At 42.6% G+C, this 21,765-nt stretch overlaps 1 protein-coding gene across 4 annotated transcripts in view; it reads right to left on the bottom strand.

Annotated features, from left to right (window-relative positions):
• Positions 1-21,765, bottom strand: part of GRAMD1C (GRAM domain containing 1C) — a 165,450-nt gene that overhangs the window by 1,088 nt on the left and 142,597 nt on the right. For all 4 annotated transcript variants that reach the window (XR_008889167.1, XM_056559942.1, XM_056559943.1 and 1 more), the window contains 6 exons: positions 17,341-17,483; positions 15,987-16,090; positions 13,345-13,521; positions 13,175-13,232; positions 6,794-6,898; positions 6,565-6,661 (listed from right to left, as the gene is read on the bottom strand). Coding sequence is in view for 3 of the 4 variants with exons in the window: in XM_056559942.1 (XP_056415917.1) it covers positions 6,565-6,661; positions 6,794-6,898; positions 13,175-13,232; positions 13,345-13,521; positions 15,987-16,090; positions 17,341-17,483 (684 nt within the window). In the remaining variant the exon portion in view is untranslated. The remainder of the gene's footprint in view (positions 1-6,564; positions 6,662-6,793; positions 6,899-13,174; positions 13,233-13,344; positions 13,522-15,986; positions 16,091-17,340; positions 17,484-21,765) is intronic.

The raw sequence follows: 21,765 nt of genomic DNA on the forward strand, positions 1-21,765 counted from the left end.
GGCAGCCATGGGTCATACTGATTGCAATTAAATCACTACTTATCCTCTACTGATCCAGAGTTATATCCTGTATTATACTCCAGAGCAGTACTCACTATTCTGCTGGTGAGGTCACTGTGTACATACATTACATTACTTATCCTGTACTGATCCTGAGTTATATCCTGTATTATACCCCAGAGCTGTACTCACTATTCTGCTGGTGAGGTCACTGTGTACATTCATTACATTACTTATCCTGTACTGATCCTGAGTTATATCCTGTATTATACTCTAGAGCTGTACTCACTATTCTGCTGGTGAGGTCACTGTATACATACATTACATTACTTATCCTGTACTGATCCTGAGTTATATCCTGTATTATACTCCAGAGCTGTACTCACTATTCTGCTGGTGAGATCACTGTGTACATACATTACATTACTTATCCTGTACTGATCCTGAGTTATATCCTGTATTATACTCCAGAGCTGTACTCACTATTCTGCTGGTGAGATCACTGTGTACATACATTACATTACTTATCCTGTACTGATCCTGAGTTATATCCTGTATTATACTCCAGAGCTGTACTCACTATTCTGCTGGTGAGGTCACTGTGTACATACATTACATTACTTATCCTGTACTGATCCTGAGTTATATCCTGTATTATACTCCAGAGCTGCACTCACTATTCTGCTGGTGAGGTCACTGTGTACATACATTACATTACTTATCCTGTACTGATCCTGAGTTATATCCTGTATTATACTCCAGAGCTGCACTCACTATTCTGCTGGTGAGGTCACTGTGTACATACATTACATTACTTATCCTGTACTGATCCTGAGTTATATCCTGTATTATACTCCAGAGCTGTACTCACTATTCTGCTGGTGAGGTCACTGTGTACATACATTACATTACTTATCCTGTACTGATCCTGAGTTATATCCTGTATTATACTCCAGAGCTGTACTCACTATTCTGCTGGTGAGATCACTGTGTACATACATTACATTACTTATCCTGTACTGATCCTGAGTTATATCCTGTATTATACTCCAGAGCTGTACTCACTATTCTGCTGGTGAGGTCACTGTGTACATACATTACATTACTTATCCTGTACTGATCCTGAGTTATATCCTGTATTATACTCCAGAGCTGCACTCACTATTCTGCTGGTGAGGTCACTGTGTACATACATTACATTACTTATCCTGTACTGATCCTGAGTTATATCCTGTATTATACTCCAGAGCTGCACTCACTATTCTGCTGGTGAGGTCACTGTGTACATACATTACATTACTTATCCTGTACTGATCCTGAGTTATATCCTGTATTATACTCCAGAGCTGTACTCACTATTCTGCTGGTGAGGTCACTGTGTACATACATTACATTACTTATCCTGTACTGATCCTGAGTTATATCCTGTATTATACTCCAGAGCTGTACTCACTATTCTGCTGGTGAGGTCACTGTGTACATACATTACATTACTTATCCTGTACTGATCCTGAGTTATATCCTGTATTATACCCCAGAGCTGTACTCACTATTCTGCTGGTGAGGACACTGTGTACATACATTACATTACTTATCCTGTACTGATCCTGAGTTATACCCTGTATTATACCCCAGAGCTGTACTCACTATTCTGCTGGTGAGGTCACTGTGTACATACATTACATTACTTATCCTGTACTGATCCTGAGTTATATCCTATATTATACACCAGAGCTGTACTCACTATTCTGCTGGTGAGGTCACTGTGTACATACATTACATTACTTATCCTATACTGATCCTGAGTTATATCCTGTATTATACTCCAGAGCTGTACTCACTATTCTGCTGGTGGGGTCACAGGGAAAAAGTTTTGTGCCGCATTTCTCCTTTAAATGGGATACTCCGGTGGAAAACATTTTTTATTTAATTTATTTATTTATTTATTTATTTTTTTTAAATCCACTGGTGCCAGAAAGTTAAACAGATTTGTAAATTACATGTATTAAAAAATCTTAATCATTCCAGTACTTCTTAGCTGCTGAATACTACAGAGGAAATTATTTTCGTTTTGGAACACAGTGCTCTCTGCTGACATCATGACCACAGTGCTCTCTGCTGACATCTCTGTCCATTTTAGGAACTGTCCAGAGCTGCATATGTTTGCTATGGGGATTTTCTCCTACTCTGGACATTTCTTAAAATGGACAGATGTCAGCAGAGAGCACTGTGCTCGTTATGTCAGCAGAGAGCTCTGTGTTCCAAAACTAAAATAATTTTCCACTCTAGTATTCAGCAGCTAATTAGTACTGGAAGGATTAAGATTTTTAAATAGAAGTAATTTACAGATCTGTTTAACTTTCTGGCACCAGTTGATTAAAAAAAAAAAAAAAAAGTTTTCCACCGGAGTACCCCTTTAACGACCATGGGCGTAAATGTACGTCCTGGTTTGGCGGGACTTCCTGCACCAGGACACACATTTATGCCCTGTGTATGACCGCGAGCATCGGAAGGGTGCTCGCGTCATACACGGCAGCTTTCGGCTGCTAGCAGCAGCCGGGGACCCGCCGGTAATGGCCGACATCCGCCATCTAAAAAATTAGGTATCTAATAAAAGTACAAATGACGGTGCAAAAAATGAGCCCTCATACCGCCCTATATACGGAAAAATGAAGAAGTTATAGGTGGTCAAAATAGGGAGCGATTTTAGATTAATGATTTTGCACAAAAAGTTTTTGATTTTTTTTTTTTTTTTAAGCGGTACAAAATTATAACAGTATCATTTTTACCGTAAAGTGTACAGCGTGAAAACAAAACCCTCCAAAATGTGCAACATTTTGGTTTTCATGTAAATTTCCTCCCTAAAAATTTTTTTGGGGGGGGGTTCGCCGTACATTTTATGGTAAAATGAGAGGTTTCATTACAAAGTACAATTGGTCACACAAAAAACAAGCCCTTATATGGGTCCGTAGATGGAAATATAAAGGAGTTATGGATTTTAGAAGGCGAGGAGGAAAAAACGAAAACGCTAAAATAAAATTGGCCTGGTCCTTGAGGTGAAAATGGGCTTTGTCATTAAGGGGTTAATGTAAGCCTAAGCTGCTCATGTTACTTTAATGGTGAAAGGATTTCTTAGTTCCCTTTTCCGGAAATCTGAGCAACAACCAACAAAGCTTCAATGTCAGCTAATTCTGCTCTTCTCCTGAACATCAACTCAGATTTGCCATTCCGGACCTTTGTAAAGCTGGGTGACAACCCATAATAGACACCAGCACAGCTTAGAACTATATGTCTGTGGTGTCCCAGCACCAATAGCTGTCCTGTGGCTTTGGACTGTCTCGGGCAGCACAAGGTGTTGGACCCACCGGAGTTCTACCATTAAAATCAATTCTGTCAGAATATATTTTCTTAAATTAATTCTGTTATGTGTATATATATGTTTTATAGGTGTTTGTACCCTTAACCCCTTAAGGACCCAGCCAATTTTCACTGTAGGACATGGCCATTTTTTTGCACATCTGACCACTGTCACTTTAAGCATTAATAACTCTGGGATGCTTTTACCTTTCATTCTGATTCCGAGATTGTTTTTTCGTGACATATTCTACTTTATATTAGTGGTAACATTTTGTCGATACTTGCATCGTTTCTTGGTGAAAAATTCCAAAATATGATGAAAAAATTGGAATTTTTTTTTTTTTTTTTTTTTTTTACTTTGAAGCTCTCTGCTCATAAGGAAAATGAATATTCCAAATAAATGATATATTGATTCACATATTTAATATGTCTACTTTATGTTTGCATCATAACATTTACATGTTTTTACTTTTGGAAGACACCAGAGGCTTCAAAGTTCAGCAGCAATTTTCCTATTTTTCACAAAATTTTCAAAAATCGAAATTTTTCAGGGACCAGTTCAGTTTTGAAGTGGATTTGAAGGGCCTTCTTATTAGAAATACCCCACATATGACCCCATTATAAAAACTGCACCCCCCAAAGTATTCAAAAAGGACATTTAAAAGGTTTGTTAACCCTTTAGGTGTTTCACAGGAATAGCAGCAAATTGGAGAAAATTCTAAATCTTCCTTTCTTACATTCGCATGTTCTTGTAGACCCATTTTTTTTTTTGCATTTTTACAAGGGGTAAAAGGAGAGAAATGTTCCTAAAATTTGTAACCCAATTACTCTTGAGTAAGGAAATACCTCATATGTGTATGTCAAGTGCTCTGTGGGTGCACTAGAGGGCTGAGAAGGGAAGGAGTGAGTGACAGTGGGATTTTGGAGAGTGAGGTTTTTCTGAAAATGTTTTTGGGGGGCATGTCACATTTAAGAAGCCCCTATGGTGCCAGAAAAGCAAAAAAAAAAAAACTAAATAAAAAAAAAAAAACCACATGGCATACTATTTTGGAAACTACACCCCTCGAGGAACATAAGGGGTACAGTGAACCCCACAGGTGTTTGACGACTTTTCGTTAAATTTGGATGTGTAAATTATTATTTTAATTTTTTTTCACTAAAATGCTAGTTTTCCCCCAAATTTTTAATTTTTACAAGGGATAATATGAGAAAAAGCCCCCCAAAATTTGAAACCCCATCTCTTCTGAGTATGGAAATACCCCATGTGCGGACGTCAAGTGCTCTGCTGGCGCACTACAATGCTCAGAAGAGAAGGAATCACATTTGGCTTTTGGAAAGCAAATTTTGCTGAAATGGTTTTTGGGGGGCATGTCGCATTTAGGAAGCCCCTATGATGCCAGAACAGCAAAAAAAAAAAATAAATAAAAAAAACTACATGGCATACTATTTTGGAAACTACACCCCTCAAGGAAAGTAACAAGGAGTCCAGTGAGCCTTAACACCCCACAGGTGTTTGACGACTTTTTGTTACTGTTGGATGTGTAAATGAAAAAAATGCATTTTTTTCCCCAAAATTTACATTTTTACAAGGGGTAATAGAAAGTGACCCCCAAAATTTGTAACCCCATTTCTTCTGAGTATGGAAATACCCCATGTGTGGACGTAAAATGCTCTGCTGGCGCACTACAATGCTCAGAAGAGGAGGAGCGCCATTGAGCTTTTGGAAAGAGAACTCGTTCGGAATGGTAGTCAGGGGTCATGTGCGTTTACAAAGCCCCCCGTGGTGCCAGAACAGTGGACCCCCCCACATGTGACCCCATTCAAATTCACCTGCGATTTGCGGCGATCGCCGACATGGGGGATGAATGATTTCAGCAGGCGTCGGGCAGCAGGGACCAGAATTCTCCATAACGTACACGTACGTCATGGGTCCATAAGTACCAGGGTGTCATGACGTACGCGTATGTCAAGGGTCCTTAACGGGTTAATTGAGAGCAGTGTACCCCATGTGACCTTGCCTGCCAATGAGAACCCCAAAAGCCTCCCCTGTAAAGTGTAGTGGTGGGAGAAGTTTTTCATTTCACCCCAGTGTGGCTCCTAAGCAGCAGCTTAGCTCAGTTGTGCTGTGTGTCGTGTGCTCCGAGGAGAGGCCTACTACAAGTTTAATCTCTCTGGTCATCCTGCAAGGATTACTCACAAGGAGGAAATTCACGCCCCTGCGGAATGGTCTTCAGTACCTTGACAGGACCCCTAGCTACCAGGATTCATTCCTCCATCTCACAAGTCAGTATTAATCTGTTTGGTGTATGCACCACAAGTCTCAGCAAGGCAACAGGGCTTCCAATGGGTTAGAGGCTGCACTCTCTCACCTAAAGCCGGCTGTATGTGTATTACCATCTGCACCAGCTCATTAAAGACAGTTATCTGTAACCTGACGTCCGTGTGTTCATTTACTCCCCATGTCTGGCCCAGAAGAAGCTGTCCCCAACCTCGGACCGTGTATAGAATAACGGTGTCCTGGCATCACGAAGTGATCAGGTATTTCCACCAACACCCAGTGTCACCACATTACTGTAACCAAGATGTAATCGGTAGTAAAACCTGTATTAGGGTGCATTCACACCACGTTTTTGCAGTACAGTTTCCGTATCAGGTTTTTGATTAAAAAACTGATTCCTTAAAACCGGACTAAACTGTATCAAAACATGTTTACAAATGTTAATCCGTATACGGTTTGAAAAATGTCCAGATGCACCCATTTTTATAGGAAAAAAAACATATACGTTTTTAACTTTTCACTCCATTATGAATAAAGTTTTACTTGTTTGATTGAAATTCCAAGAAAAAAAAACAGTGCAAAGTAAAAAACTGTATGGTGAAAACCGTATGGAACCACATGTACATACAGTTCTCTACGGTTCCTATCAACTCCCATGTTTTAAAAAATCGTATACGTTTCAATATGGTTTTTCACCCGGACCAAAAACCGTGGTAGACTACGGGGGAAAAAAAAAAAAGGACAAAACCGTACAAGATGGACAAAACCGGATGCATTGTTTGGCGTACGGTTTTCATTGGAGAGTCAATGCATACGGTTTTCAATACGGTTCCGTACGGTTTTCAAGTTTAAAAAGTATACGGGAACTGTACTGCAAAAACGTGTTGTGAACCCAGCCTACTTTGGGGAATCTACCCCATAGTTGGTACCTGTTCTAGTGTAGTGATGGACTCCTTCAGGACGCCTTTCAGTGCCACCCCCGGACTTCTCCTGCTCGGAGCGTCTTCTCCCACACTGGAATGGAACCTGGAAAATATCAGGTAATAGTGAGAATAAGTGACAGCCCGGATGACCTGAAGGCTTCACATTGAGCCGCCCTACAAGAAGCTCAATACAAATATTCATATTCCATGTTTGCCCCTGGATGGATTTACTCACCTGCCTGACCTCTCCTGGTGGATGTGGTAGAAGGACTGGGCAGCGTGTTCTATCTTGGACAACTTAATGAACAGAGTGATGTTGAGCAGAACCAGCATGGCCAGACTGAAGGGAGGAAGAAGAAATGTTACCCATCATCCACAGCAAGACTGGACATATTAATAGTTCAGAGATACATATCAGCACCAAAAACCCTGCAAATACTTCCAGTACTCACTGTGTACATACATTACTGATCCTGAGTTATATATCAGACAGGAGGCGAGTATCTTGCATTAAACCTTTCTTTTTAATGCCCATAGCAGAAAAATTACAGAGAATTTATTTCACTAACATTAGAAAAAATTTCATTAAAACTACAACTCCCAGCAGCCCTTGGAATCCCCTCCCCTGGGACGGAGACCCTATAAGGGGCTGGCTGGACCTCCTCTTCCTCTTTCTTTCTGCTCATGGCAGATAAGTATTGTCTTCTATATTTCTTATGCATGTTTACATATTGTGTGAATTTTATTCTTAGGGTGGCAGTTTTTACAACTGTTCACCCGTCTCTTTGAGAGAACTTCTTGTTTCACATATCTTTTCTTATTATTTCTATTATTATTTCTATTATTATTTCTTACCATTTCTTACTATTCATTATTTTCTTGCTCTTACATCTATCCTCCGTTATCCGTTTCTAACGGGTTCGGAATTCCTCCCTTTTCCCTATCTCGGGCTGTATTTATACTCACTGTTTAGTTCTTGCAGGCGCCATTTTAGTTTACCACAGAAGCGCCTTCTATCTTCTTCCCGCACGCGCCGCGCTTCGCGGGCTTGCTGACGTCGGAGGGGCGCGGCCTAGTGACGCGCTCCCTGCGACACGCCTTCGAGACCCAGCGCGTCCTATCACAGCGCTCTAGGCCGTAGTCTCGCGATACTACGGCTGAGGGTTCTGCTTGCTGTTCCCTCCTCCTCTCACCATCGCCAGTGTTGCAGCGAGCGGTGAGAGGAGCAACAGCTTGGTCTTGTGTGGTCTCCATAGCGGTATTCTGTTTGTCCTTAATAGGGTGTGAATCCTGTGCTTTCAGCCCCTTAGTACAGTGGTCATTTTCTGGACATTTTCCATAGACTAGCTTTCTTGTCTTATCAGATTATATTATAGCTAATGATAATAACGCCATGCCATTGTCTGGCCTCACTGGTCTGACTAGTGAGGCTGTGGAACTGGGTGCCTCCCACCTCATGTCCACAGTCCAGATCCAGGACATGATTAACAAGTCCATACAAGCGGCTTTAGCTGCTAATGCACGCAATGATATACTCCTACCATCCACTTCTGCAGACGCCCCCGGTAGGGGTAAGGTGTCTCACAAACGTAAGCACTTGAATGTGCAATCAGACTCCCCGGCAGGGGAAGTTTATAATGTGCCCCAGGCAGGACCTGACCCGGCCTGCCGCACCCCGAACCTCCCTGACCTCTCTCGACCCTTGGGCCCCAAGGAGAACAAAAAAGGGCAGAAGTCCGCCAGGCGGGCTAAGCCGGACTCATTCGAGACATCTGACGAGTCTTCCGGCGAGTCTGACAATGCCGAGGTCACAGACTCCGATTTTGATGATGATGAGGATGCGGGGTTCACGGCGGACCAGCATGTCGCCAGCACTGAGGTGCCAAATGAAGCCATATTAGACTCTCAGGGCCAACCATTGTTCAACCCTGATGAAATTACGCACCCACGCTCAGGTGATTGGGCGCCACTACCTCATGTAGCGCAATACATTGAGTATTGGTCTAGACGGTCTTTGGACCGAGTGAATCGCAATAAATTGCGTGCTGAATGTCCCAGGCCATATATAGCCAAGAAAGTTGCGGTCACCCCAGAAATAGACCCGGTGCTTCTCAAATATTTAACGCGGTCTGGTAAATATTCTAAGAAAGGAATTGAGCGGTCGTTTAAGGCGATCCAAGACCGCATCTTAGATGTCCTGGGTCCGCTCACAAAGATTTTAAATCTGTCGGAGCAGGCGGCCTCTTCGGCCCAACCGGTTGACCTATCGCAACTCAGGGGATGGGCCCAACGTGCTGTTTGTATGCTGGGCAACGCGAACACGACCTGTTCAGTGGAGCGCCGTCGCTCAATCCTCATGAAGCTGGAACCCCAGCTGAGCCATTTAGCGGAGAATGAACCAGGCCCTTCTGCTGAAGGTCTCCTTTTTGGGGAAGACCTTATTAAAAACATCAATAAATTTGTGAGCCTTTTCTCCAGCCTGGATAAGGCGCAAACCTCATTGAAAAAGACCGGTCAACCGACCAAGGTTTTTGGCAAGGCCGGTAGAGGCAGAGGGCGATCTGCCGGCCGCACTAACCAATATAGGCCCTATACAAGACCACCAAACCAGCAGTTCACTCCTGCTCAGCAACAATATGCCCTACCCGTGGCTCAACCGGCGCCATTTTTCCCTCCTCGAGGACGACCCTGGAGGGGACGTGGAGGTCGCGGATTCCCTAGATCTCGGCCACCGACCGGTGAGTACATTCCCACTTTCGATTCCACACACATTAGTGGGGGGCAGACTGACTTATTTTTCCCACGTCTGGTCCACGATTACGGCAGACGTGTGGATCCTCAATACGGTAACCGGATACCGGATAGAGTTCCAATCTCTTCCCGATCTGAATGTTGTACCTCAACCCATTCGGTTCTCTACTCAAAACATGGAGCTCATAGACAACGAGCTCCAAGAGCTTTTGTCCAAAGGAGCGGTGCTGGAGGTAGACCCCTTATCACCCGGATTTGTCAGCAACATCTTCTTAGTGAAGAAGAAAGATGGCAGCTATCGCCCAGTGATCAACCTGAGGGACCTCAACCAACATGTGGTTTACCGCCATTTCAAAATGGAGGGAATCCATCTATTACGCGATCTTCTCTGGCCAGGGGACTGGCTAGTGAAAATCGACCTGAAGGACGCGTATCTGACCGTTCCCATACACCATACCTCCCAACCTTTCCTAAGGTTTCTGTGGAGGGACCGAATGTGGAAGTTCACCTGCCTTCCGTTCGAATTGTCCTCTGCCCCTTGGTGTTTCACCAAACTGCTCAAACCAGTGATGGCTGTTCTTCGGAGCAGAGGCGTTCGCCTTATCATCTATCTGGACGACCTACTCATTATGGCACGTTCCAGAACGCAGGCCTGGCTACACAGCCAGTGGGCAATTTCGTTGATAGAGGAACTTGGTTTCCTCATCAATCACAAAAAAATCGGTGCTGATACCCTCGCAAGAGATGGAATTCCTGGGTTTCCTAGTGGATACCAAGAGAGCCATCCTGCTGTTACCAAAATCGAAATTAGCCCTGATCCGCAAAGAAATCAGGGCAACGTTACGCAAGGGTCAGGTATCCTTGCGTATGATTGCTCGCATAGTCGGCCTGTTGTCGGCCTCTATTCAAGCAATTTTTCCGGCTCCACTCCACTATCGAGCCCTGCAAAGACTCAAGACCCTCCATCTTCGCCAGGGTCTCAGATATGCGGACAAGGTTCCCCTCTGTCCGGAGTCTGTAAAGGAACTGTTGTGGTGGCTTCGCCACGCCGTCGAATGGAACGGCAGAACAATTTTCAACTCCTGCCCGGACGTTATTCTAGAATTCGATGCGAGTCGCCAAGGTTGGGGTGCTGGTTGCGGGCTAGACACTACCGGAGGGAGATGGTCCGTAGAGGAATCTCTCCTCCATATCAATGCTTTAGAACTCCTGGCGGCATTCTTTGCTATCAGGAGTTTTCTCTCTCACACTTCCAACAAGTGTGTGCTTTTGCGTATGGACAACGTGGCAGCAGTTCAGTATGTCAACCGCCTTGGGGGCACGAGGTCCAAAGTGCTGGCGGACATCGCGTCCGAATTTTGGCACTTTTGTCTGTCCCGGAATATCTTTCCAGTGGCGGAATATCTCCCCGGGATATCCAATACTGTGGCGGATTGGAATTCGCGCTACCTGACAGATTCCAGCGACTGGTCGCTGGACCGTCCGATATTTCTGGCATTACGAGACCTTTGGGGTCCATTACATACGGACCTTTTTGCCTCTCGTCTCAACCGGCAACTACCCCGTTTTTACAGCTGGAGGCCGGATCCGGAAGCGTCAGCAGTAGACGCGTTCAGTCAGATTTGGTCACGGGGGACACATTATGCGTTTCCTCCGTTCAATTTGATTACCAGAACCCTTCTCCAAGTAGCGAGTCAGAGGGCAACGGTCGTGCTGATCACCCCTTGGTGGCCAACGCAACCGTGATTTCCCCTACTGCTGGGGATGGCGATCGATTATCCGCGATTGATTCCCCACTCACCTCAACTTCTCTCGAACCCGATCAAGGGTTGTCACCCTCTCATGTTGGACGGCAATCTTCCACTCCTAGCGTGGTTGGTTTCGGGATCCCTGACGCCGGTGGCGATCTTTCACAATCGGCTAGAGACCTTCTCGCCTTGGCCTGGGCCCCAGGGACTAGATCGGCATATCGATCTGCCTGGGCCCTGTGGGTTCGTTGGTGTGATCAACGGCAAATTGATGCCGTTCAAGCACCTGTTTCAGTCGTAGTGAATTATTTAGCGGACTCTTTTGAGTCTGGCAAATCCTATAGTTCGCTGAATGTCTATCATTCTGCCATATCGGCATATCATTGTCCAGTAGATGCGTTACCTGTAGGTAAACATCCTCTGGTATGTAGGCTTTTAAGGGGAGTAAAATTTAAACGTCCCCCTCGTCCTAGATACCAGTCGACTTGGAATGTCTCCCGTGTACTAGAACTTTTTTCCGCTTGGGAGGACAATGATGTCCTTTCCTTGAAACACTTATCTTTTAAACTTACAACCCTTTTATGCTTAGAATCCATAAAAAGGGTATCGGATGTAAAAGCATTGGATGTTACCAGGCGACAATTTTCGCCTGATGGGGTACGGTTTTCTGTGGTTCGCAGAACTAAGACGAGACTTCAAACAGTCTTCTATCCCTTCTTTCCTGATCATCCGCGCCTTTGTGTGGTGCGATGTCTGCAACGGTATGAGGAGCGGACTGCACAATTGCGGTCTGTTGCTTATAGTCAATTATTAGTTTCCTATGTCAAGCCTCATCTTCCGGTAACCTCGGCTACCTTAGCCAGGTGGGTGAGGGCAGCCATGGATTTGGCTGGTATTGAAGTTTCTCTTTTTGGTGCCCACTCTTCTAGAGGGGCGATGGCCACTAAGGTGGTCACGTCAGGGGGTTCACTCTCGGACCTTTTATTAGCTGCTGATTGGTCGTCTGAGTCGACCTTTAGGTAGTTCTATTTTCGGCCGCAGGAACACGTTTCTGTGTCTGTCCTATGAACATGTATGTTCGCATATTTCCTGATTAAACTTGTTTAGCTTTAAACTTGCAAGATATGAGCCTCCTGTCTGATATATAAATCGGGATTTTCCTAGCTACCGTGACGGAAAATCTAAGTTATATGAAGACAGGAGGCGAGTATCTTCCCTCCCTTCCCACCCTGTTACGGTGTGTTTTCTCGTTTCAGGATATTGAAGAGCGGATCCTGCATCTACGCAGCAGAGTATGAGAAGTCCCTGAGTGACAGCTGTTCTGTTTTGTTCCAGTTGAAACACAGTTGCTGGGGGCCCAGTTGGCCCTGACGTCTAGTTCCGGAGATGGAATTCGTTTGCCGTCTGAGTGTATCCGGGGTATCAAGATGTCGTGCGCTGTTCCGAAGTTCACACGAAAGAAAGAGGAAGAGGAGGTCCAGCCAGCCCCTTATATAGGGTCTCCGACCCAGGGGAGGGGAGTCCAGGGGCTGCTGGGAGTTGTAGTTTTAATGAAAATTTTTCTAATGTTAATGAAATAAATTCTCTGTAATTTTTCTGCTATGGGCATTAAAAAGAAAGGTTTAATGCAAGATACTCGCCTCCTGTCTTCATATAACTTAGATTTTCCGTCACGGTAGCTAGGAAAATCTCGATTTATATCCTGTATTATACTCCAGAGCTGTACACACTATTCTGCTGGTGAGGTCACTGTGTACATACATTACATTACTTATCCTGTACTGATCCTGAGTTATATCCTGTATTATACTCCAGAGCTGTACTCACTATTCTGCTGGTGAGGTCACTGTGTATATACATTACATTACTTATCCTGTACTGATCCTGAGTTATATCCTGTATTATACTCCAGAGCTGTACTCACTATTCTGCTGGTGAGGTCACTGTGTATATACATTACATTACTTATCCTGTACTGATCCCGAGTTATATCAGGACTAACATTGACTAAAATAACAGTGACCTATAAGTCTCCATAGACTTCAATAGAAATCAGTATAGCCACAAACAGAGCCCAGGTGGTCATTGAGGCCCAATATCACAGTCCGGGTACTTACAGGACACTCATTACAAAGACAATAATGGAGTTTCTACGGCCATGGTCTCTTCTTCTCCCTGAAATAAAGGAAATATATAAAACATATACAAGGAGGTAGCTGTGTGCCCCCACTAACCTCATGGCATATACAGGGCCCGACTAAGCTCCACTCTACATAATGGACGTTACCTATGTGCTCCTGCTTTGCATCAAGGCCCATTTTCCCAGAATCCAGCGGGGAGCCATGTTTGGTCAGGTGATCACCAGGGATGCGGCTGTGGGGCCGTCTCCTCCTCCTAATACTTGCGGGTTTATTGTTCTCCTGCAAAGCGCTGCCTGAGGATTCCTCCGCAACCAGATCAGACTCTGCAGAATACATTTACATACAGAATCAGCTCTGCTACATCTGTACAGGAGCGCAAGGTGCAACTCATAACACCTTGTGTTACATAGGACTGCAGGTCACACCTACTACATTATCTGTACTCCGAGAGTTATCACTGTTATCTGTGGTGTTACATAGGACTGCAGGTCACATCTATACATTATCTGTACTCAGAGAGCTATCACTGTTATCTGTGGTGTTACATAGGACTGCAGGTCACATCTACTACATTATCTGTACTCAGAGAGTTATCACTGTGTTATCTGTGGTGTTACATAGGACTGCAGGTCACATCTATACATTATCTGTACTCAGAGAGTTATCACTGTGTTATATATGGTGTTACATAGGACTGCAGGATACATCTATACATTATCTGTACTCAGAGAGTTATCACTGTGTTATATATGGTGTTACATAGGACTGCAGGATACATCTATACATTATCTGTACTCAGAGAGTTATCACTGTGTTATCTGTGGTGTTACATAGGACTGCAGGCCACATCTATACATTATCTTTACTCAGAGAGTTATCATTGTGTTATCTGTGGTGTTACATAGGACTGCAGGTCACATCTACTACATTATCTGTACTCAGAGAGTTATCACTGTTATCTGTGGTATTACATAGGACTGCAGGTCACATCTATACATTATCTGTACTCAGAGAGATATCACTGTTATCTGTGGTGTTACATAGGACTGCAGGTCACATCTATACATTATCTGTACTCAGAGAGATATCACTGTTATCTGTGGTGTTACATAGGACTGCAGGCCACATCTATACATTATCTTTACTCAGAGAGTTATCATTGTGTTATCTGTGGTGTTACATAGGACTGCAGGTCACATCTACTACATTATCTGTACTCAGAGAGTTATTACTGTGTTATCTGTGGTGTTACATAGGACTGCAGGTAACAGTGGTTAAAGGGGATATCCAGGAACAGAAAAAAACTTGCTGAATTTCTTTCAGCAGTTTTTTTTATTTTTATTTTTTTAAGAAATTTGCTTCTTTTTCTATTCCTACATAACCCCTTTAAATTAGAAGATCTTTACAAGTGTAAGGGTGTGTTCACAGGATGTAATTTCCATGTGGAAATCCGCATTTGGGAAAGTCTGCAGCAGCAGAGTCCCATTGATATTAATGTTTCTGCTGCGGAAATTCTGCTATGTGCACAGCGCAGCAGAATTCTGATTTCTTTAACACCTGTTCTGATCTATCAGGTTTTCCTCGGCTCAAATCCACCACATTTTATGTGGAAACCTTAGAAAATATGTTGTTTTTTTTGTGACAATGTCAGGAGACCATGCCCTTTTTGGAGACCACACCCCTTTTTTCGGGTTCTCTTAGCAAAATGGAGAGTTAGTTGGGATTTTTAAATTCTGGTGCAAAATCTGGCGCAGACAGAATTTCTGGCGCAATGCAACAGATTCTGGCGCACAACCCGACGAAACATGTCGGGTTTGCAATAGTAAATGAGGCCACTATCTACTATATCAGTATATTTGTAGGAGAATAGTCAAGTAGTCACGTTTAGGTACCATATATGTAAGGTTAGTAGTATCCAATCAGATGGCAATGTACCCATGACATAATGTATACACCCATGAGGTAAATATATATTCAGCCAACCCATTAGGAGGAGATATATACTGTATAGGTATATTTATGGATAGTAGACACAGGATTACTTAGAATTAACACGCCCGCATATATAAAGGACACACTTCAATCATAGTAAACACACCCATAGTTATGGTATAAAAGTTCAGGACTTCAAAGAGAAGCTAAGCTAATGAAGGAAGCTAAGCTAAGGAAAGAAGAAGCTAAGCTAATGAAGGAAGCTAAGGAAAGAAGAAGCTAAGCTAAGGAAAGAAGAAGCTAAGCTAATGAAGGAAGCTAAGGAAAGAAGAAGCTAAGCTAATGAAGGAAGCTAAGCTAAGGAAAGAAGTAGCTAATGAAGGAAGCTAAGCTAAGGAAAGAAGAAGCTAAGCTAATGAAGGAAGCTAAGCTAATGAAGGAAGCTAGGCTAATGAAGGAAGCTAGGCTAAGGAAGGAAGCTAAGCTAATGAAGGAAGCTAAGGAAAGAAGAAGCTAAGCTAATGAAGGAAGCTAAGCTAAGGAAAGAAGAGGCTAAGCTAACGAAGGAGGAAGAAGTTGGGGTCAAGCCAGACCAGACCAAGCCAGCCTGATGAAGGATGACATCCCAAGATGGATCCAACACACAGAAACCCCAGCTGGTGAGAGAAGTCTAAGGACATGACTACATGACCTTCCTACTGTAGGCTAATGACTGTCTTTACATGAAGATGTCTAGTTTTATGTCTGCCATGAGGTCAAGAAGATTACAATAGATTTATGTTTTTTACACAAGCAAGATCTCGCTCTCTCTCCAAGGTTGATCGTGTCATATTGACTGGTAATATTTAACACTCACCCATCTGCTTAAAGTAATCCTCTAGGCCACTCCATGAGTTCCTCTCAATGAACGTCTTGATGAGACCCCAAGGCTGCTTCTTGTACTTCACATCTGTACAGACCCTAAGGACACATCAGCACCAATCAGAGCAGAACAAGGACTCCAGGTCCCAACCCCTGAGGATCCAGTCCAGCAGCACCCTAATAACTGATATAGCACCCATACATACTAATATAAATATTTATATAAATGAGACGTCCAGAAGAAGAAAAAGAAGCAGAAGTGAATTGGCACTGAATGTACTACTGCTATAGATGCAACATTGCTAGTATGCGGAAAATGAATGAAGATGGAGCATGTATAACCCAATCAAGATCCTAGGAGGTGCTTCATGGAAAGAGAATATTCCAAATGTGTAGGTACCAAGAAAATAGAAAGCGGAGCACTCACCCGGTACGTGTCCTCAGGGGGTGGCTGGTCACCAAACAGGATCATTCTGCAGGGAGGCGGTAGATGGAAAGGGGGGAGCTCAGACGCCGGCCATGGTCTGTATCGCGCCAATGGGCACTTCGTCAGGCCGTACGGCCTGACGAAGCACCCATTGGCGCAATACGGACTGTGGCCTGACGAAGCGTATGGCCTGACGAAGTGCCCATTGGAGCGATATGGACTGTGGTCTGATGAAGTGTTTGGCCTGACGAAGCGCCCATTGGCACGATACGGACGGTGGCCGGTGTCTGACCTCCCCCTGTTCCATCTACCACCTCCCAGCTGAAGATCCTGTTCGGTGACCAGCCACCCCCTGAGGACACGTACCGGGTGAGTGCTCCGCTTTCTATTTTCTTAGTACCTACATATTTTAAATATTTATATACACACACACATTCAAGGTGTACTCCGGTGGAAAACATAATTTTTATTTTTTTTATTTTTTTTTATCAACTGGTGCCAGAAAGTTAAACAGATTTGTAAATTACTTCTATTAAAAAATTCTTAATCCTTCCAGTACTTATTAGCTGCTGAATACTACATAGGAAATTCTTTCTTTTTGGAACACAGAGCTCTCTGCTGACATCTCTGTCCATTTTAGGAACTGTCCAGAGTAGGAGAAAATCCCCATAGCAAACATATGCTGCTCTGGACAGTTCCTAAAATGGACAGAGATGTCAGCAGAGAGCACTGTGTTCCAAAAAGAAAGAATTTCCTATGTAGTATTCAGCAGCTAATAAGTACTGGAAGGATTAAGATTTTTTTAATAGAAGTAATTTACAAATCTGTTTAACTTTCTGGCTCCAGTTGATTTAAAAAGAAAAAAAACGTTTTCCACCGGAGTACCCCTTTAAATATATATTTTATGACAGTAGCTTCTTACCACAGTCTGCACTTGTGTTTGGAGGTTCGGGATATACAGTATTTGTTCACTGTGTAGAAGTAATCGTGGTATGGGACGTCGTGTGTGTACACCTCCGTCTCTACAGAGTAGTACTGGCCCTCCTGGCCATCTTTATGCAAGGTCTGAAAGGTATAAAATAATGTATTTGGTTACCTAGCACCTTCCACTATGTAATCTTAGCCTGTGATCCCCCTTAAAAGCAATACACTCCCCTCCTGAAATACTCTGTGCTGCTGGAAGCACCCTGCTTCTTTACATCATGTGTCACTCAATCTGTAAATCATGGAAAGTGCATTGGGAGGGAGTGAAGTGAAGCAGATTTTAATCTAATACACCACTTACCCCATCATTCCCTAAGGCACTTTACCTCAAAGTGGAGCACTAGTCCTCAAAAAGGGCAACTCCTACCACTCTCTCCCTGACCCCTGTGCCTAAATCACCCTAGACTAACAGTAGCCATACAGAGTAAAAATGTCCTAACAGGTTTCTATCCCACCAAGGGGTTTCCTCATGGGACAAAAGAAATTGGCACTTAACTTACTTATCAGTGCACTAAGAAACTAGAGGTACTGTGACTTATATGGGGTCTCGTGTGCATATGGCACCCTTTGTGATAAGCTTTTAATATGGCTAAAAATGCCCTCTCACAAAAAGGACACCATGCGCATATTTGAGACCCCATTTGGGCCACATTACCTCCAGTTTCTTAGTACTCTAATAATAAGTCAACTAAACAGCCATTGTATCTTTTGTACCCTGAGGAAGCCACTTATTGAGACAGAAACACGTTGGGAATAGTTTTTTTTTTAACTCAAAAATACTATTAGTTTAGGTTGATTTAGGGACAGCTCTTAGGGACAGTGTGTGGGGCAAGTGCTCCATCTGGAGTGATAGTGTCTTAGGGGCAAAAGAGTGCTGCACCCCCCATCCCACTAGTGGCTATTAAACGCATCTCCCTAGGAATTGATTACACAGGATATTTGAGGCACTTTCCCTATCCTGGTTTTGATTTATTGTGGACTTACATTAGCCAGTATTTTTTGCTCAGTTTTTGGATTTGCACTTTCAATCTGTAACCTCCACCAAGACCAGCACACTTCTCTCCTAAAATACTTTGTGCTGCTGGAGGGTCCCCAATCCATCCACTGCGTAACATTTAGTCTGTGTCCTCAGAGATTGGCACACCTAAAGCTTTACACAATTAGCCTAATAATAATAAATCATAACTTAAAAGGCTGTCCGGGCACGCTGGGATTTGTAGTTTTGCAACAACTGGAGAACTGTAGTTTGGAAACACTGCCATGAACATTATAAAAAAAAAAAAATTATATATATTATATATATATATATATATATATATATATATATATATATATATATATATATATATATATATCTGTAGTAAATTGTGGCTATTGTTGCTCAAATCCCTTTTTTGTATAGAAACGCATTGGGTCTTTTTTTAATCCTACAAGAACAAGAGATATTTATATATCATCATACATGTCTTATAGGGATTGGCTCATTTTACAAAAAAGACCCAACATGTTTCTTTAGCAATAAGTGATTTCCTCGGGGGACAAAAGCAACTATAGCCCCTTAATTTACTACTTATATTTATTGCTTATAATGTTTATGACAGGGTTCTTCCAATCAGTCATGCTGGGAGTTGTAGCTTTGCAACAGCAGGAGGTAAACTGGTTGGGAAACACTGATATAGGAGGCGGCACCGGCCTCCATTTCCCATCAGGATTAATGTGCTGAGTACGGAGGAGGTTATATTGATCCTTCCCAGGACATTATACATTTCATAATGCACTTAACTGACTTACTCCTCCATTACTGCGCTATAACATATAGTTTCCAAACCGCTTTGCTTTACATGGTTGAATCTTAAAATGGGCTGTCCTATTGTGTAATATATATATTATACACACACACACACACACACACACACACACACACTGGGGCAAAAAAGTATTTAGTCAGCCCCCAATTGTACAAGTTCTCCCCCTTATAAAGATGAGAGGCTGTAATTATCATCATAGGTTATAACCTCAACTATGAGACAGAATGAGAAAAATATCCATAAAATCACATTGTCTGATTATTAAAGAATTTATTTGCATATTATGGTGGAAAATAAGTATTTGGTCACCTACAAACAAGAAGATTTCTGTCTCTCACAGACCTGTAACTTGTTCTATAAGAGTCTCCTCTGCCCTCCACTCATTACCTGTATTAATGGATCCTGTGTGAACTTGTTATCAGTATAAAAGACACCTGTCCACAACCTCAAACAGTCACACTCCAATCTCCACTATGGCCTAGAACAAAGAGCTGTTGAAGGACACCAGAAACAAAATTGTAGACCTGCCCCAGGCTGGGAAGACTGAATCTGCAATAGGCAAGCAGCTTGGTGTGAAGAAATCAACTGTGGGAGCAATTATTAGAAAATGGAAGACGTACAAGACCACTGATAATCTCCCCCGATCTGGGGCTCCACAAAAGATCTCACCCCCTGGTGTCAAAATTATCACAAGAACGGTGAGCAAAAATCACAGAACCACACGGGGGACCTAGTGAATGACCTGCAGAGAGCTGGGACCAAAGTAAGTTGCTTCTTGTTTTTTTTATTTTTCAAACGCCAACAAAAACGCCAATTCTGCTGCATGGAGTTTTTTTGGCAAGATGTTAGCTGTAAATCAATGAGAAATTGCTAAATTCTTATTCCACTTGGCGTTTTTCACTTTGGCGTTTTTTCACTCTTTTTTTGCATTTTTCAGCTCCTTGGCGGTTTTCCAAAATCGCAGCATGTTGAGCCACTGGCGATTTTTTTTGTCAAAATCGTGGCGTTTTTCTCCCATAGAAGTCTATGGAAGTGAAAAAACGCCAAGAAAAACAAATATGTGGGTTTTAACTTTGGCGTTTTTTTCAGGCAGTTTTAACTTTTTTTGGACTTTAGCGATCCAAAAAAGTGATGAGATACCTTTTTAAATAAAATTTCATAGGGTACCATAAAAAAATAAAAAAAAAATAAAAAATATACAGTAGGGAAGGAAAAAAATAGTATTTAACGAAATTTATCTTTTTAAATTACAACATTTTATTAATTTTTAAACCGGGATCCAATTATGTGTGCGGGTGGGGAGCTAAAGTTGTAGCAGGCAATAATAAAAATGTAGTGTGTGTTTTTCACAATTTTTTCTTTATTTTTTAAATTTTTTAGGTAGTACTACTATTCCCAGCATGGAATACACTGTTCCATGATGGGAGTAGTAGTACCTGTACTAATTAACAGATTGCCCTTTGCGATCCTTCTGTATAATTTATAGATGCGGCGGGCTCTCTTCTATGGTCCCCTGCACTGCCGTATATATATATACATACACCTATTCATATTTCCCACAGAGCTGGGATTGGCCAGATGGTTCCAGCCAATCACAGCTCTCTGTGGAATGTATGAATATGTGTATATATACGGCAGTGCAGGGGACCATAGAAGAGCGTCCGGCCACATCTATAAATTATACAGAAGGATCACAGTGGATGTCAGTAGTGATACCCGCTGTGATCTTTCCTTAACTGCAAGTACTACTACTCCCAACATGGAGTACACTCTATTAATGCAGGTACTACAGCTCCCAGCATGGAGCAGAGTGTGCTCCATGTTGGAAGTAGTAGTACTTGCAGTTAAGGACACATCACAGTGGATGTCACTACTGACACCCGCTGTGATCGTCCTGTCTATAGCAGAGATGGAGCGACTGTATACAGCGCTCGCATCTCTGCTCTGTACTCCGGCCACTCACTCATTGAATTTCCCTCAGCTGTGATTGGATGCAACCATTCGGCCAATCACAGCTCTGGGTGGGAAATATGAAGGAGTGATGATCTATGCGTATAGTGCAGAGATGTGAGCGCTGTATAGAGCCGCATCTCTGCTATATAATGGACAATCGCATCGGGTGTAAGGACTGAGACCCGAGCCGATATGTCTATTACTACAGGTACTACTACTCCCATCATGGAACAGTCTGTTCCATGCTGGGACTAGTAGTACTACCTAAAAAGATGTAAAAAATTGAGAAAAAAAAAGTGAAACACACACACTTTATTAAACATTAATTAAAATTTAGTTATAAAAAAAAATAAAAAATCAGATTTCGTTAAATACATTTTTTCCCCATCACTACTGCATTTTTTTTTTTTTTTTTTAGGTACCCAACAAATTTTGGGTACCAAAAAAATAAATAAAAAAAAAAAAAAAACACGCCAAAAAGGTGCCAAAAATGCTATTTCCACACAAATGAAAAAACGCCAGACGGAGGACATTGCACTGGCTTTTTTCATGCATTTTTTTAAACCCAAAAAATGCAGGACAAAAAACCAAGATAGAAACTT

This window comes from Hyla sarda, chromosome 2 (genome assembly GCF_029499605.1).
Source record: "Hyla sarda isolate aHylSar1 chromosome 2, aHylSar1.hap1, whole genome shotgun sequence".
Classification (NCBI taxonomy): Eukaryota; Metazoa; Chordata; class Amphibia; order Anura; family Hylidae; genus Hyla; species Hyla sarda.